This window comes from Hemiscyllium ocellatum, chromosome 3 (genome assembly GCF_020745735.1).
Source record: "Hemiscyllium ocellatum isolate sHemOce1 chromosome 3, sHemOce1.pat.X.cur, whole genome shotgun sequence".
Lineage (NCBI taxonomy): Eukaryota > Metazoa > Chordata > Chondrichthyes > Orectolobiformes > Hemiscylliidae > Hemiscyllium > Hemiscyllium ocellatum.
The window spans coordinates 26,646,797-26,661,440 of NC_083403.1; the positions used below are offsets into that span (position 1 = coordinate 26,646,797).

A 14,644-nucleotide genomic window follows, 5' to 3' on the forward strand; every position below is an offset into this window, starting at 1 on the left:
ATGCAGAGGTACACACACACACATGGACACACAGATACACACACAGTCAACACACACACAGATGCACACACACACACACACACACACACAGACACATACACAGATAGACGCATACAGGCACACAGAGTTACACACAGACACAATGAGAAATTCCTGATGAAGGGCTTATGCCTGAAACGTCGAATCTCTTGTACCTCGGATGCTGCCTGACTTGCTCTGCTTTTCCAGCACTCCACTCTCGACTCTGATCTCCAGTATCTACACACCTCACTTTCTCCCAGATATATACACACACACAGACACACTTGGAGAGACACACACACATATATACACACAGACACACATATATACATAAACACGCATCACACATAGACATACAGGGAGTGACACACACGGACATATACACACAAGCATACACACACACATACATAAACCCACACATATACATATACACAATCACACCCGCACACACTTGAATACATCCACACACATGCACAGACACATACACGGAGGCACAGACACATACACACTTACGTAAACTGTAGAGTCAGATAATCAACCTTCAATGCAACAAACGGGTGACAGTGAATTAGCCTGTCTCACATTATTTAACGTTTTTGAATTTGAGAGAACCACAATTCTGTGAAAATTGAAAAGGATCACCATTGTCCTCTCTGAACCATCATAACAGTTAAAGGTGTCTCTTGAGGAGCCCAACATTATAATTGGGTTCTGACAGGAGACAGAAGTACGGGAAGAGATTTGGGAAATTTTGGAAAGCTGGAGCAAGGGTTTGATTTTTGTCTTTCCAGCACTGTCTGATCTTTAAGTACACAAAAGACATTCAGATGAATAGAGAGTCAGGTGGCAAATTCTGCTGAGGAATTCTGCAAATGCATTCACAGAACTGGCAGAGCCATGATAGCTGGGCGCACATGGAAAAAATTTCACTTACTGCAGCCATGGAGTTGATACGATCAATGTAGTAGTCAGGCCAGCTGGTGGCCTGTTTATTAGGGTCATCTTGTTCCTGAAAAGAAAGGAGTGATATTCCATTAAAATTAATATCACAACCTATTTCCAACTCACCAACACAAGATGCAGCGTTGTGTGGCCGAGCATTGTACAGAGTGATATAGTACAGATGAGTATCCCTCGACAGTGCGGTATAATGGACCATAAAATCAGAAATGATTTCAGCCCAGAAGGAAGCCATTTGGCCCATCGCGTCTATACTCGCTCTCTGCAACAGCAAATCACCCACTGCCACTAGCCCTCTTCCCCACAGCCGATAGCTTTTCCTTTGCGGATACTAATCTGATCCGTATTGAATGTCATAATCAAATCCACCTCCAAATGGAAGGATGCGATTCGGCCCATTATATCTGTGCTAGCCCTTTTCAAGAGTGACTCAATCATCAGATGCTTATCCAATTCTCTGATGAATCTGTATCAACCACCCTTTAAGACAGTGCATTCCAAATCTCAGCACTCAATGCATAAAAGAAACAACCTTTCCTCAGATCATTTTTGACAGTCACACTAAATTTGTCTCCTATCAAAGCACTTCATGATTCTGACACCTCTGTTAAATCTCTTCTTGATCCTCTCTGCCTTGATAAGGACAACCCTGACTTCTCTGATTGATCCATGTGATGGTAATCCCTAACTCAGAAATAAACCATTCTTGGAAATCCGTTGTGAACCCTGTCCAGAGCTTTCATACATCCTTTCAGCACTGGACACTACTTCCCAGTTTTGGTGAAGCCTGTGTCTTTAAAAAAAATTAAAAACAGAGAGTGCCTGCAGAAAGGCCTGGCAGGATCTGCAGAGAGGGAGAAACAGTTAGCATTTCAAGTTTGACATGGCTTCTTCAGAACTAATATTCTTAGTCCACCTCCTTGAGTTTGACTCTACACCTTTACTTAAAGAGCTGAGGACTCCTAATGCTCTACTCACTGACTGGTTCACCTGTCCTTCCAGTTTCAACAACTGGTCCACTCCCAGGTTTATACACCTGCATTCCTTTAAAGTTGAATCATTTCACACACATTAGCTTTTTTCGTTCCCAAAGCAAACTTTACTGCTTCACACTTTCCCATGTTGAATTTCATCCCCTATATGATTCCTGAGCTATATCATTATTCCTCTCAAACACTAGCCTGGTTCAAATATTGAAGAACGGTGTCAACAATAGGATGAACATGGTACAACCCAGCACGTTGTGGTCTGCCACAGCATGGTACAGTTTTGTAGAGTGCAACATTGCAGAGCACAGCACAGTGCAGTGCTGCTGAGGTTGACGCACCACAGTGATATGTCGGAATCTGGAAAATGTAGGGCAATATGGTGGCTTTGGGTGACTGTCTGCGTGCATTTAGTTTACATGTTCTCCCTGTGTCTGCGTGGATTTCCTCCAGGCGTCCTCCCTCTGTCCAAATATATGCACGCTGGGTGGATCATTCCCTAGGAAATGCAGGGTTACAGGGCTAGGGTTGAAAATGTGTTGCTGGAAAAGCGCAGCAGGTCAGGCAGCATCCAAGGAACAGGAAATTCAACGATTCAGGCATAAGCCCTTCTTCAGGAAATCAGCCCTTCTTCATCGAATTTCCTGTTCCTTGGATGCTGCCTGACCTGCTGCACTTTTCCAGCAACACATTTTCAGCTCTGATCTCCAGCATCTGCAGACCTCACTTTCTCCTCCTACAGGGCTAGGGTGGGATGCTCTTTGAATGGTTGGTGTGGACAAAATGGGCCGAATGGCCTGCCTCCACATCATAGGGATGCCATGAAGAGCTTCCCATGTCCATTCTACTTCAAAATAAGTTCACGGGCTCAACTATCAGGAAAATATATGTCCTTGCTACATTTTAGGGTTTAGCACTTAATTAGTACCCTGGACTTGCAGAGGTTTAACAAGTTTATTCCTTGAGTTTTCCTTCTCACATTGGATTGCAGGTCCCCCCACTGAAATGGCTGTTATCCATGCACATGTCTAGTTATTCTACTGGAGTCACCAATGCCTTCGGATGGTGCTGTCTACATATAGCATTCCCAGGAAATATAAATGGACGGCAATTGGGAAGGGGTAGCTGGGCTGATCCTTTTCCTACCATAACTCAAGGACAGATTATAGTACTCAACACCTTTAGTGCAGAATTAGCGCAGAGCCCTTATTGCCTGGTCTGGCTGTGTGGTACACTGCAGGAGGCCATTTGCTCGCTGACATTCACACAACGTTGGAGAAAAGGAAACCGAACAATGCAGCAGGAAGCACAGGAAAGCCCTTCACCCAATTCCTGGCTACTCCTGGGCTCCAGCTGTGTGTAAAATAGCTTCTGAGAGTGTTTTTTTCAATCTATTTCATGAGATGAAAAGCTGCTGAGATGTGCATGGCATGATAAAGACAAGTCTTTTGGAAGGTTAATGTCAAAGATCTGCAAACGATGGACTGTAATATAGGCTTGGGGCAGCCCAAGGGAACATTTAAAAGGCATCTGAATGGGTAGATGAATAAGAAGGTTTTAGAGGGATATGGGCCAAGTGCTGGCGAATGGGATTGGATTAGGTTGGGATATCTGGTCGGCATGGACGAGTAGGATCAAAGGGTCTGTTTTTGTGCTGTATATCCCTATGACTCTACTAAAACCCACCCCCATGTCTTTGAGGCTCCCAAACTCTACTGTTCATTGTACAGGACCAGCCTCCCACTTTGCCACCCTCCGCAAACTTCAGCTCATTCAAACCTCTGCTGCCCCCTTCCTGCCTCTCGATCTTTAAGGGGCAAATACCAGAGATGGGGCTTCTAGGCAGCTGAAGGCGTGTGGAGGACCGATTAAAAAAAACTGAGGGGGATGCTGGAATGGGAAAGCATAGAGAACCTGGAAAACTGGAGATGTTTCCAGGTTGAGGGGAGTGCAAGGCCCGAAGGGAGGTGAAAGGAAAAAGGTGGTATTTTTAAAATGAGGATGTTGTTGAGGAACCAGCGTTGGTTCAGTTAGAATGAGAGAGGTGGGGAAGTTCAATGAGTGCAGGAGAGGTGTGAAAGTGGAACTTGGCATGAGTCAGGGTATGGCAGCAATGTTTTGGATGTGTTTACGGAAAGTGAAGGCTGGGAGATGATTGATATAACACAGACTAGGATAGTAATAAAGGATGGAAGTGTCCTTGGGTGAAATTGATATTTACTGGCCCTGATTTTGCAGAGTTGGGATACTTTGTAGTTCAGCAAGCCCAACCCTCAGGGAACCTTGTTCCAATGGGGCAGGGGCTTGTATCTGTGGTACTCTGTGAGTCTATTGGATGACTCAGAGAGCAGTGTCAGAGGAGGGCTGAGTGGACGTCTGCTTTTGTCTGGCACTTTGCCCAGAACATTAAAAACAGAAGAAAACCATGCCAGATAATCTTCCCTTCCCCCTTCTCAAGCCTCCTCCTCATAATTCTCCAGGTTCAAACCATTTCAATCTCATTCATCCTCGATGACTGATCATACCTTCTGTGCCAAACTGTAATCTCCACCCACCACCCAGGCCCCCAACACACCCCTCACTAACCTACACTCCTCCTCCTACTCCCCATAGGCCCTTATATCCTCCATACCCACCTATGCACCTCCACCTAATCCCTGTACTGCCACCTATACAAGTTTAGTACTAAATCACCCCCTCCAACCCATTATCCTTTGCCCTTACTCTATCCATGCCAATTCATGTGGCATCCACTATGGGCAGACCTCAAGTGCCATGATGAGATGAAATAGAATAAAATTCTAAGTTTACATTGTAGATTTTTTTTAAAAAACACTCAATAATAAGAAGCTATGTACCACTCCTATATTTCAAGTGCTTAATCCATTATAAAAATAAACATTTTATTCATTGTTTAATCTCTTGTACAAATAAACACTTTACTCAAATTCTTACTCTCTTGTTACAAAAGGCATTGGAATTTATAGTCCCACTTCAAAGAGTCTGTAACTACTCAGAGCTGCCAGTTAAACTATGAAATGGCAGGTAACCCATTGTAACCAAAGACAGCAGCACTATTTCAGCAAGAATAACTCTCAGACTTACGTCAACAGACAGAGTGAAATCTCAAACAATGATTGATTGCAGGGCAATTATTATTTCAAATATTTAAAGGGCAGGAGTTTTAAATGCCCCAGGAGATTCAAAGTTACTTTTGCAGTTGGTTTCGAAAGTTGATTTTGGCAGCTGGTTTTAATAATTGCTTTTGAAAGCTCTTTTTTGACAGTCCCAATAATTTTACCCGCCTTCGCTCACAATCAGGTCTACTTTCAGCAATGCTAAAGGGCATGTCATGTCTCCAAAAGGACTTTCACCGGAGATGACCCAGGATCACATCAGAGGGGATACCTGTGTGCTTTGAAAGGATACCCTCCCCATCAAACTAACTCTGCAAAGTGGGGTCTGCTCCTCCGAGGTGTCACCTGCACACATCAACTTTCGCAATCCCAATCAAAGGACAGGCATGACATGGGGGGTGGGGGGGGGGGGGTGTTGTTGTTTAATTTGAGCAGCTGCATCTGTGAGCCATGATTGTGCAATTTGGAAGGTGGCCCATTCCCTCTCTTCCACTTTCAACCCGGCAAAAATGATAGGGGCTCTCCATTATTCTAAAAACTCAAGTTGACCTTTCAGGGAGTATTGTATGGAATACTAACCCTGATCCTGATCCTCTCTCATGACTATAGGTCTGTGACATTTGGAAGAGGTTCCGAGAAAGCTGACAAAATTACTCCTTGCTGCAGAGTACTTTTGCTCCCCAGGTCGGAGATGGCTCAACTCGCCTTGGAGAGTGTAGATTCAGAGACAAGTTGATTGAGATCCACAAAATAATGGAGGGACCAGATGTTGTGCACACTGGCAAGTTATTTCAATCACTTTGGCTTTGCAGAACTAAAGGTCAGGCACATGAGTGAAGAAATCACTTAAACGCACTGCTTCGCTCAGAGAACAGCAGACACACAATGGAACAGACTGTTAACTCGGGCAATCGATGCTGATACGCTACATATCATCACTGGATAGCGGGACTGATCCTTGGCTGGAAAAGAAATTGCCTGTAGCAGGCCAAGTACAATTAATATAAATTGTGGTCAATGTGGTCAGGTCTCCATTCCTAGCGGGGAAGGGTGAGCACTCTGCCTGAATTATTTAGCCCCCTTAATTGGAAATAAACTGTGAGTGGGGTTGACTCACCAGTCAACACAGATGCCAAATATCCAGAGACAGTTTGAGAAGGTGCTCACAGAGCATGGAACTGGGACATAAATACCGAGCACAATTCAGTCCTGGTATAAGTTCAAGTGGATTGGCATCAGGCAGGGTGACTGGGCTGAAATTAAACGTCAGGGTTCCCATTCCCTGTTCGTTAAAACCCTCTAACTCCGAGTGGGAAGTAATGGTCCCCCCAGCTGAACAGCCAAGCTCATTGCATTGGCTATCACATGTAGAAAGGTTTATGTACATGAAGTCTCAGTTCTCTGGAGTAACGTTTAAATAAATGCAAGGTAGTGCATTTTGGTGAGTCAAACCAGGGCAGAACTTACACAGGCAATGGTAGTGCCCCGGAGAATGCTATAGAACAAAGAGATCTATAGGTGCAGGCACATAGCTCCTTGAAAGTGGAGTCACAGGTAGACAACATGGTGAAGAAAGCTTTTGACGGGTTTGCTTTCATCAGTCACAGCACTGAGTATAGGGGTTGGGACATCCTGTTGCAGCTGTACAAGACATTGGTGGGACCACATTTGGAGCACCATGTACCCTGATACAAAGGATATTATTAATCCAGAAAAAGCACAGAGAAGACTTGCTAAGATGCTACCCTGGACTGGAAGGTTTGAATTATCAGGAGATGTTGAATACACTGGGCCGTAGATAAAGTAGATAGTCGACAGCTTTTCCCCATGATAGCAGAGTCTAAAACAAGAGGGTATGGGTTAAAGGTGAGAGGGCAGAGAAACAAAAGGGTCCAGCAATATTTTCACACAGAGCATGGTGAGCATCTGGAACGAGCTGCCAGAGATAGTGGTGAAAGCGAGTACCATTTTGTCACTTAGGAAACATTTGGACGGATACATGGATGGGATAGGTATAGAGGGATATGAACCAAACGCAGGGAAATGGGATTCAGCTAATTGTGAGAACTGGGCAGCATGAACAAGTTGGGCCGAAGGGTCTGTTTCCATGTTGTAAACCTCTATGACTTCAACGAGTCGAGTTGCAAGTGGTTTCCTGAGTGATACTGTGTAACTTTACTGCATGCAGTCACCCAACCCACACAACACAATAAGCTCAAGGCTCCATTATGGAGCACTGCAGGCCTGGAACATTCAGGCTGTCTCTTCGATTGTGACTATCAGTTCATTCCGATAAACCTCAGCTTTAAAGTCATTAGCAAGTGCTTTCCAGTAAACCCCTTTCCTGTGCTGTGTAACAGCCATTGCAGCACTTTCCCACAATTGTCTCATAAAGAAAAGGGACCCTGGTCATTGTTTTGAATGAAATGTGTCATACACTGTAAGGTTATTGGAATCACATGCTCCCACTGCACAGTTCAGCAACACGTCACCATAACAGCAAACTTCAGCAAGACACTCAGCAAGATAGGGTCTTAAAATAATGCTGTTTGGGAGCACCTTGAACTGCAAGCCCCTCTGTTGCCTAATGTCTCATCCTCTCTGGTTTGGCTCTGCAAGTTGTCAGTTCAACTCTCATAGAGTCATACAGCACTGAAACAGACCCTTCAGTCCAACCAGTCGATGTCGAACATTATCCCAAACTAAACTAGACCCACCTACCTGCTCCTGGCCCATGTCCCTCCGAACCTTTCCTGTTCATGTATTTATCCAAACGTCTTTTTGATGCTCTGGTGTGCTGCATTGTTGGAAATGGTGTCGTTTTACAGGAAATGTCAAAGTGAGACCTTCCTTCTGGGCCTTGCAGTCAGATCCTCAGTACTACCTGAAGGAAAGCTGGGGGTGGGGGTGGGGGGGGGGGGGTGGGGGGGGGGGGCGGGGGGGGAGTGTTCTCCCTGCTGCGAGTTAGCCAATGAATGTCCCTCAACCAATGTCGCTGAAACAGATTTGTTTTATCCCCTGGTTTACTATGCACTAATTGGCTGTTGCACTTGCGACGTTGTAATGATAACACTTCAAACATTTCTCTGGCCTTAAGGCACTTAGGGATTTCAAAGTTGAATGAATCATCTGAAAGCTGACACTGCTGACAGTGTAGTACTCCCTCAGTCACACACTGGAGTCTCCACCTGGAAGTTCAAATCACTGAAGTATTAATCAGTCCATGGGATTTCGGATTCACTGATTGGGCCAGGATTTATTGCTTATTCTTACTGCACTAAAGGCAGTTCTCATTGCTGTGGGTCTAGAGTCACATGTAGGTCAGACCACATAAGAACAATAGATTGCCTTCCCTGAAGGGCATGAATGAACCACATCCATTTTTATGATACTTGGTAACAATCGCACAGTGGCTCAATGGTCAGTGGTCAGCACTACTGCCTCACAGCAGAGAGACCTGGGTTCAATTCTGGTCTCAGGTGACTGTGTGGAGTGTACACATTCTCCCTGTGTCTGTGTGGATTTCCTCCCCTTAATTTAAAGCTATGCCCCCTCGTAATAGCTGACTCCATACGTGGAAAAAGCTTCTCATGATCAACCCTATCTAAACCCCTAAACATCTTGTACACCTCTATCAAGTCACCCCTAAACCTTCTTTTCTCCAATGAAAACAGCCCCAAGTGCCTCAGCCTTTCCTCATACGATCTTCCTACCATACCAGGCAACATCCTGGTAAACCTCCTCTGCACCCGTTCCAGTGCCTCCACATCCTTCCTATAGTATGGCGACCAAAACTGCACACAATACTCCAGATGCGGCCGCACCAGTCTTATACAACTGCAACATGACCTCAGGACTCTGGAACTCAATTCCTCTACCAATAAAAGCCAGTACGCCATATGTCTTCTTCACAGCACTATTTATCTAGGTGGCAACTTTCAGAGATTTGTGTACATGGACACCAAGATCCTTCTGCTCGTCCACATTATCAAGTATCCGACCATTAGCCCAGTACCCCATCTTCTTGTTACTCTTACCAAAGTGAATCACTTCACACTTAGCTACATCGAACTCCATTTGCCACCTTTCTGCCCAGCTCTGCAACTTATCTATATCCCATTGTAACCTGCCACATCCTTCCTCACTGTCAACAACTCCACCGACTTTCGTATCATCCGCAAACTTGCTCACCCAACCTTCTAGCCCCTCCTCCAGGTCATTTATAAAAATGACAAACAGCAATTGTCCCAAAACAGATCCTTGCGGAACACTGCTGGTAACTGCACTCCAAGATGAACCTTTACCATCAACTACTACCCTCTGTCTTCTTCCAGCCAGCCAATTCCTAATCCAAACCTCCAACTAATCCTCAATGCCATACCTCCGTATTTTTTGCAGTAGCCTACCATGGGGAACCTTATCAAATGCCTTACTAAAATCTATATACACCACATCTACTGCTTTACCCTTGTCCACCTCCTTAGTCACCTTCTCAAAGAATTCAATAAGGTTTGTGAGGCACGACCTGCCCTTCACAAAACCATGCTGACTATCCTTGATCACATTATTCCTATCCAGATGTTCATATATCCTATCCCTTACAATTCTCTCTAAGACTTTGCCCACAACAGAAGTGAGACTCACTGGCCTATAGTTACTAGGGCTATCCCTACTCCCCTTCTTGAACAAGGGAACCACATTTTCTATCCTCCAGTCTTCTGGCACTATTCCTGTAGACAACGACAACATAAAAATCAAGGCCAATGGCTACGCTATCTCCTCCCTTACTTCCCAGAGAATCCTAGGATAAATGCCATCAGGCCCAGGGGACTTATCTATTTTCACCCTTTCCAGAATTTCCAACACCTCTTCCCTACATACCTGAAAGCCATCCATTCTAATTAATTGTGACTCAATATTCACATCGGCAACAATGCCCTGTTCCTGAGTGAATACTGACGAAAAGTATTCATTCAGTGTCTCCCCAATTTCTTCAGCCTCCACACGCAACTTCCCACTACTATCCTTGACTGGACCTATTCCTACCCTAGTCATTCTTTTATTCCTGACAATATTTGAATCCTGTCCCCAGAATTTTAGCTGAGGGATAAGCAAGTGGATTACTTCAGGGTTATTAGTCTAATAACATTAACACTACATCAGCTCTTCCTGTAGAATCCTCCCCCTCAAAAGGTGGGAGTGGCACCAGTAATTGATGGTCAGCAACTCTAAATGTCCGGCTAGAGTCTCCTCAGGCCTCTGTTCCTTCTGTTATTTTTTTATTCAATTGTGGGACATAGGTGTCGCTAGCTGGGCCAGCATTTATTGCCTGCACCCAGTTGCCCCTCGAAAAGATGATGGTGAGCTGCCTTCAGTCCACCTGCTGTGGGTTGATCCACAATGCGTCCTTCGGGAGAGAACTCCAGGATTTTGATCCAGTGACAGTGAAGGAATGGGCGATATATTTCCAAGTCAGGATGGGGAGCGACTTGGGGAGGATTTCGCAGGTGGTGGTGTTCCCATGTATCTGCTGCCCTTGTCCTTCCAGTTGGGAATGGTCATGTGTTTGGAAGGTGCTGTCTGAGGAGCTTAGGTGGATTAGAAGGAAGGTTGGGGAATAATAAAAGCATTTTTATTTCACCCAGAAGGCAACAGGGGTCTGGAACTCACTGCCTGAAAGAACAACCCATTTATAAGAGAAAAACAGTTGGAATGCAGTAATCCATAAGACACAGCACTAAGAACTGAAATGTGAGGTTAGGCTGGAAAATTCTTATTTCGCCAGTACAGATATGATGGGCCGAATAGTCTACTACACTGCCAGCAATTTTCTAGTCACAATTCCGAGAGAGGTCATTTAGTAGCAGCACCAATAAAAGCAAACTTCATTTCTTAAATCAGGTTCGGGATGAGTCTCACTGCCAGGGATTTGGAGAAACGGGCAGCGTCAGATTGTGATAAAATGCTGTAGATTTTAATTGCCATTGACACCGACTGAAAAGGGAGGAAATGAAGCAGTTTGACACCGCTGTTGAACAGATCCCCACCGCTCAGGTAACACATAGGCCAGATAGCTCATTCTGCCCCAAACTCCAGTCACCATTTTGCACCTTGTCTGAACTACTCCTGTCTAATTCCAACCAGTGTTTGGCCCGCTGTTTAATCGATGCAACACATTTCAGGGGAAGGATAGCCTGACAAAGGGGCTGTTTGACTGCACACGGCCTAATCCTGACAGTCTGACTGACAGCTCAAAGTGGGACCTTGTGCCAACCCAAGCCCAGTCAGCTGCACTTTCATGTTTATTCAATAAAACACATATTCCCCCTCCCCACAGGAGAAAGCCCCTACAGATCCCAGGCCAGGAAAATTTAAATAAATATTAATGGAAGCATATTTAAATATATCTCCTGCCTATTTTATATTGTTACATTGGAGACGTTGGTTGGCTTCAGTATTTAAACTACTCTTATTAAGAAAACACCTCTCTCAATCTTGGTCTGCTGTGCCAAGATTCTGAAATGGTTACAGATGTTGTGAGAGGCCTGTCATGTGGTGGCGTTCCTGTTTTGTGTCTTAGCGAGCGTGGCTGGCAATGTTTTATGAGCTCCATGTTGTTTCTTGTGTGTTAAACGGTTTCCCTACTTTTTTCCCAGCATGCCGCCCGAAGGGGTGAGGAACGCCAATGACTGGAGAGGGAGCCGAATGCTCCTCGCGACCAGGCAATGAGCAGGTCAGGAATGGCTCTGTTTGATGGATTAGCATGCCACCCTCTGGGATGCCCCATCACAGAACCATGCCAGTATGAGAAGATGAAATAAGGTACAGGGCGAATGCGCAAACTTCACACAGTCATCCAAGATTGGGATCAAACTTGGGCCCCTGGCACTGCGTGAGCCACCATGTCTCCTTTCTCCTTCCATGTTTCTGATCTTCAACTATTAATGTAACCCTAAACTCTCTCGTTTTTAGAAACATTCATTCAGAAAATGTGGGCCTTTCAGACTAGGCCTGTTCCTAGTTGCCCTTGAGAAGGTGGTGGTGAGCTGCCTTCTTGAACCTCTGCAGTCCACCTGCTGTGGGTTGACCCACAATGCTATTATTAGGGGGAGAGTTCCAGGATTTAGACCCAGCGACAGAGAAGGAGCAGAAATAAATTTCCAAGTCAAAGCGGTGAACGGGTTGGAGGGGAACTTGCAGGTATGCCGTTCCCTCGTATCTGCTGCCCTTGTCTTTTGAGATGGCAGTAGTTGTGGGTTTACAAGGTGCTGTAGATACAGTCTTGGTGAGTTTCCACAGTGCATCGTGTAGGTGGCACACTTTTGTGTGTTATGCTTGTCCAGCTTCTCCTTAACTACATCGACATATCTGCTTCGACCAAACCCTCGAGTAAATTATTCTCAGGTTATGGACGTGGACGTCAGCTGTCTTTCTGGTTTAGAATGCACTGCCAGAGGAGGTCGTGGAAGTCAGCACATTGGTGACATTTAAGAGGCATCTGGATGGTTACACAAATAGGGAGGGAATAGAGGAATATGAACCGAATAAGGGCAAAAGGTTTGTTTTTTAGTTTAGTTAGGACATGGCGATTGGCATAGGCTTGGAGGACCAAAGAGCCTGTTCCTGGGCTGTACTTCTGTGGGTTTTTTTGTTATAGATGGGGAGAATCAAATGCAAGCAAATACAGCTTATAGTCATGGATCTTAGCCTTCCCAGCATTTGCCTGAAAAAATCCAACCAGTAGCACTTTCCAGCTCGAAAATTAGTCCATGGCTGGTTATGGGATGTCACTGCGGAATAATGGTTGTAATGGTTCCTCAAGATCAACAGGCACCACCCCTCAAAATGAATTCATCCTCTATAGCTTCTTGAGGCATCCCAACCTATAGGGAACTCCGGAGACCACGGTCTAGTCTTTTATTGATCTTTGGATGAAGGAATCTCTTTCTCTCCTCACTCCAAATGTTTAACTTGTGGCCCACATGGTTGTTCAAAATATTTCACAGTGAACGAATTACCTCAATCAATTTTGTCACTTCCAAAATACTCATGCAGACCCTTGACATTTTGCACTGTTTGCAAGTAAATTGCTCACACCTTTAGCCATGCCCTATCCGCTCCCTCCCCCAGAGGCAAGATGGCTACCTACCTGAGGGAGACATTGTCGCAACTCACTCAATGGAGTCACCTTGTGGTCAAATCCTGCAACTGTAATGTAACCACTGAAATAACCCAGAGGTAACTATTGGCTGGATTTTAGTGTTCTCTTGGGGGGTGGGGGGGTTGGAAGTGGGTTTGGAGGCACTGGATTGGACAGGAATGTGCCTGGTGGGAGGGCCCCATCACCTTCCTGTTTTGGCCTGATTCATTCCAAGATGGCAGACAGCCTGTGCGCCCTGGTGTCAATGGAGACCTTAGGTGGGGAATTAGTACCAATGGTGAACAGTGCAATCCCTCTGAAGGGTGCATGCACCGTCAAGCACTGTCAAATTGGCCAAAGTCGTGAGGTACTACTAGGGAATACTCAGTTCCTGATCAAGGAGGCTGGCATCAGCGAGACAGGCCTCAAGAGAGCCAACCAATGGTCCTTGCAAGGTATGAACCCTTGCCCCAAACAGATACCATGAACTCCCACCAACCATTGCCATGCCACTGACCTCTCCCCCCACCCACCCCTGTCATTCCTGTCCTGTTCATCTGGGATCCGGGGCCTCTGATGGAGACGGAGGAACAGCGCTACCAGGGGAGCAGCGCTAACAGTCTGACAAGCTCATGGGCAAATAGTTTTCAGGCGTCTGGGATCCCCGTGGTCTTCAGGCAATTGATCCCAGCGAAGACTCTCCAGTTTTCTGCTCAAGTACCAGACTGGCATGTGATATACCAAACCTCCTCCAAATAAAGGAGTGCGGAGCCCCTGTCAGCTCTCCAGCTTGTAGACAACATCCCCATAGCCTGGATTACAATCCACACCCTGAACACTTTCCACCTATAAACAGCAAATGCTGACACACAAATACATGAGTAAGTTTAATTATAGCATGAATAAGATCTGTGGACAGAAAATGCTTGCACTAGGAAACATTTTCAACAAGAAATAGATTATGGGGTAGGCATCTTAAAGGAACCATGTATTTGTTCAATCCAAGCTAATTCTCTCATTGATGTCAACTCCAATGAGATTATTGGTGAGGCTGAAGACTATTTTCCGTTGTGTTATGCTTTATGCTGTGAGCTCTTTGTGAACTGCCAAGAACTTTATTTCCCCCCTTAGTTACATCTGTCAACAACAAAAATTCAACAGCAAGAGGGTAATCATCAAAAGCAAAATCACTGCACAGTGATCCTGTCATGCCTCTTGCCCTCAGGGTGAATCGTGTGAAGAACATTCACACTGGACTACTCTTACAGAATTCACTGAAAGGATTAACAGAATTCATATCACTAGATACCAACACCAACTGTAAACATTACAACACTTCTGGCTTTTGATGAAAGCAACCGGACACTGGAACCATCTTCCTGTCTCTTGGAAAGATTCCA

General features: G+C 45.2%; 1 protein-coding gene across 4 annotated transcripts in view; it reads right to left on the reverse strand.

Annotated features, from left to right (window-relative positions):
* daam2 (dishevelled associated activator of morphogenesis 2) overlaps positions 1-14,644 on the reverse strand; it is a 312,353-nt gene that overhangs the window by 141,625 nt on the left and 156,084 nt on the right. For all 4 annotated transcript variants that reach the window (XM_060849181.1, XM_060849197.1, XM_060849203.1 and 1 more), the window contains exon 4: positions 956-1,030. In XM_060849181.1, coding sequence (XP_060705164.1) covers positions 956-1,030 — 75 coding nt within the window. The remainder of the gene's footprint in view (positions 1-955; positions 1,031-14,644) is intronic.